Source organism: Symphalangus syndactylus, chromosome 13, assembly GCF_028878055.3.
Source record: "Symphalangus syndactylus isolate Jambi chromosome 13, NHGRI_mSymSyn1-v2.1_pri, whole genome shotgun sequence".
NCBI classification, from domain to species: Eukaryota; Metazoa; Chordata; class Mammalia; order Primates; family Hylobatidae; genus Symphalangus; species Symphalangus syndactylus.
This window is the reverse complement of record NC_072435.2, coordinates 115,967,628-115,971,059: the sequence shown is the minus strand read 5'-3', so window position 1 is coordinate 115,971,059 and position 3,432 is coordinate 115,967,628. Positions and strand designations below refer to the sequence as shown.

Below are 3,432 nucleotides of genomic sequence, written 5' to 3'. Positions count from 1 at the left end.
TTTCTCTCTTTTTCTTTTTTCCAGCTTCCAAAAGCTTTTTTGGCAAATATGCTCTATAAAAGAATGATCAATCCTGTTGCCTCTAAGTCAGTGGAATGAAGAGCTGTGTCCAGGGACACACCACGCCGTGCTAAAGGAGACTGCTGCTGTGTCCACCTCTTATTCATAGACTCAGTCATGAGCACAAGACTTGTAGTCAACCAGTTCTTCAGGCTTAAACCATAGGCCGATTTCTTTTTCAGCACTTTTTACTGAATCACTGCCATGAATGATGTTCCTGCCAACCTGAATGCAGAAGTCCCCACGAATGGTGCCTGGCTTAGAATCTGCTGGATTGGTCTCCCCAAGCATCACTCGGCCTGTCTTCACCACGTTCAGCCCCTCCCAGACTATGGCCACGACCGGCCCTGAGTTCATGTACTTCACCAGCCCAGGGAAGAATGGGCGGTCTTTCAGGTCAATGTAGTGCTGCTTCAGGTGTTCTTCAAAGGCCCGGAGGAACTTCGTGGCCACGAGGCGGAACCCCTTCTGCTCGAAGCACTTGATGATCTCGCCCACTAGGCCGCGCTGCATGCCGTCCAGCTTGATGGCGATGAAGGTGCGCTCCAGGTTGGCCATGGTCCGGGAAGCTGGAGGGGCCGGGCGGCGGCGCTGCGCTCCTCTCTTTTTTGAAACAAGGACTGGCGCTGTCACCCAGGCTGGAGTGTAATGGTGTGATCATGGTTCACTGCAGCCTCCAACTCTTGGGCTCAAGCGATCTTCCTTCCTCAACATCCCCAGTACCTAGGACTACAGGTTGACACCTCTACAACTGGATAATTTTTCAATGTTTTGTAGAGATGGGCTGTTTTCCTGAACTCAAGCGATCCTCCCGCCTGGCTTCCCTAAGTGCTGAGATTATAGGCACTAGCCACCACACCCGGCCAGTAGTGACATTTTTTTTAATGTCCTTTTTAAAAAATATTTATTTAGCCGGGCGCGGTGGCTCACGCCTGTAATCCCAGCACTTTGGGAGGCCGAGGCGGGCGGATCACGAGGTCAGGAAATCAAGACCATCCTGGCTAACACGGTGAAACCCCGTCTCTACTAAAAATACAAAAAATTAGCCGGGCGTGGTGGCAGGCGCCTGTAGTCCCAGCTACTCGGGAGGCTGAGGCAGGAGAATGGCGTGAATCCAGGAGGCGGAGCTTGCAGTGAGCCGAGATTGCGCCACTGCACTCCAGCCTGGGCGACAGAGCAAGACTCCGTCTCAAAAAAAAAAAAAAAAAAAATTATTTATTTATTTATTTATTTTATTTTATTTTTTTGAGACAGAATCTCCCTCTTGTCGCCCAGGCTGGACTGCAATGGTGCGATCTCAGCTCACTGCAACCTCCCATTCCTGGGTTCAAGTGATTCTCCTGCCTCAGCCTCCCCAGTAGCTGGGATTACAGGCATGCACCACCACACCTGGCTAATTTTTGTATTCTTAGTAGAGACGGGGTTTCACCATGTTGGCCAGGCTGGTCTAGAACTCTTGACCTCATGATCCGCCCGCCTCGGCCTCCCAAAATGCTGGGATTACAGGTGTGAGCCACTGCGCCTGGCCTATTTTTGTAAAATATTAATTTGTTTTAGCAATAGATTAAGTTACATATGTGGGCCGAGCTCAGTGGCTCACACCTGTAATCCCAGCACTTCGGGAGGCCAAGGCAGGCAGATTACCTGAGGTTAGGAGTTCAAGACCAGCCTGGCCAACATGGTGAGACCCCATCTCTACTAAAGATACAAAAAAATTAGACAGGCACGGTGGCACGCATCTGTAATCCCAGCTACTCAGGAGGCTGAGGCAGGAGAATTGCTTGAACCCAGCAGGCAGAGGTTGCAGTGAGCTGAGATCGTGCCATTGGATTCCAGCCTGGAGATAGAGCAAGACTCCGTGCCCCCACAAAAAATTCAAACTATGCAAAAGAGTACTTAGTGAAATCTCCTTTCTACTCTTGATTCCCAGCCACCCCATTCCTCCAGCCCCACCCCTAGCCAGTTAACATTGGTAGTGTGCATTCTTCCAGAGTTGTTCCAATTTGTATAAGTATCATTTTTATCTTTTTTTTTTTTTTAAATACACGGCCTCACTCTGTCCTCCAGTCTGGAGTATAGTGGCACACTGCGTCCTCCACCTCCTGGGCTCAAGTGATCCTCCTACCTCAGTCTCCTGAGCAGCTGGGACTACAGGCGCCCACCACCATGCCCAACTAACTTTTTTTGTATTTTTTTTAGAGATGGGGTTTCACCATGTGGCCCAGGTTGATCTGGAACTCCTGGGCTCAAGCAGTCCACCCTCCTCAACCTCCCAAAGTGTTGGGATTATAAGCGTGAGCCACTGCACCCAGCCTTGTATAAGTACCTTTTTTTTTTTTGAGATGGAGTTTCACTCTTGTTGTCCAAGCTAGAGTGCAATGGCTCAATCTCTGCTCAACACAACCTCCCCCTCCGGGTTGAAGTGATTCTCCTGCCTCAGCCTCCCGAGTAGCTGGGATTACAGGCGTGAGCCACCACACCCGGCTAATTTTTGTATTTTTAGTAGAGATGGGGTTTCACCATGTTGGCCAGGCTGATCTCGAACTCCTGACCTCGTGATCCGCCTGCCTTGGCCTCCCAAAGTGCTGGGATTACAGATGTGAGCCACCACGCCCCAGCCTGTATAAGTATCTTATAAACATATCGTATCCCACTTTTTCCCACAAATGATACACACGTTACCTACGTTGTTCAGTGTTATGTTTTCAGATCTTGGAAGCTGTTTCATATCAGTACATTTGAGCTTCCTGGGATCTTTTCTGTGGCTAATTTCCCGTTGTAGAACTGTATGTGATTTAATTAACCAACCCCCTATTGATGGACATTTGAGTTGTTTCCAGTCTCTTGCTCTTAAAAACAGCACTGCGGCTGGACATGGTGGCTCACGCCTGTAATCTCAACACTTTGGGGGGCCGAGGCAAATGGATCACGAGGTCAGGAGTTCGATACCAGCCTGGCCAACTTGGTGAAACCCCATCTCTACTAAAAATACAAAAATTACCTGGGTGTGGTGGCTCACACCTGTAATCCCAGCTGCTCGGGAGGCTGAGGCAGGAGATACTACACTTGATCTTAGCCAAAAGGCCGAGAAGCGATGAGGCAGGAGAATTGCTTGAATCTAGGAGGCGGAGGTTGCAGTGAGCCAAGATTGTGCCATTGCACTCCAGCTCTGGGCAACAGAGCAAGACTCCAACTCGGGGAAAACAAACAAACAAACAAACAAACGGGCTGGGCGTGGTGGCTCATGCCTGTGAACCCAGCACTTTGGGAGGCCGAGACGGGTGGATCACAAGGTCAGAAGATTGAGACCATCCTGGCTAACACGGTGAAACCCCGTCTCTTCTAAAAACACACACAAAAAATTAGCCGGGC

General features: G+C 49.8%; 1 protein-coding gene and 1 pseudogene across 2 annotated transcripts; both read right to left on the bottom strand.

Annotated features, from left to right (window-relative positions):
- On the bottom strand, window positions 1-652 carry LOC129460150 (nucleoside diphosphate kinase B-like). 2 transcript variants are annotated; one of them, XM_063614745.1, is made up of 2 exons: window positions 391-652; window positions 1-277 (listed from the first exon to the last, which is right to left on the bottom strand). In XM_063614745.1, exons 1-2 carry the CDS (start codon window positions 616-618, stop codon window positions 257-259), a joined length of 249 nt encoding a protein of 82 aa, XP_063470815.1. In that variant the 5' UTR covers window positions 619-652; the 3' UTR covers window positions 1-256. The 2 variants fall into 2 exon arrangements, with proteins under 2 accessions (XP_063470815.1, XP_055093791.1); XM_055237816.2 differs by having other exon boundaries at window positions 1-652.
- Window positions 653-2,980: 2,328 nt separating this feature from the next.
- Window positions 2,981-3,156, bottom strand: LOC129461392 (uncharacterized; annotated as a pseudogene).
- Between the last annotated feature and the right edge of the window lie 276 nt (window positions 3,157-3,432).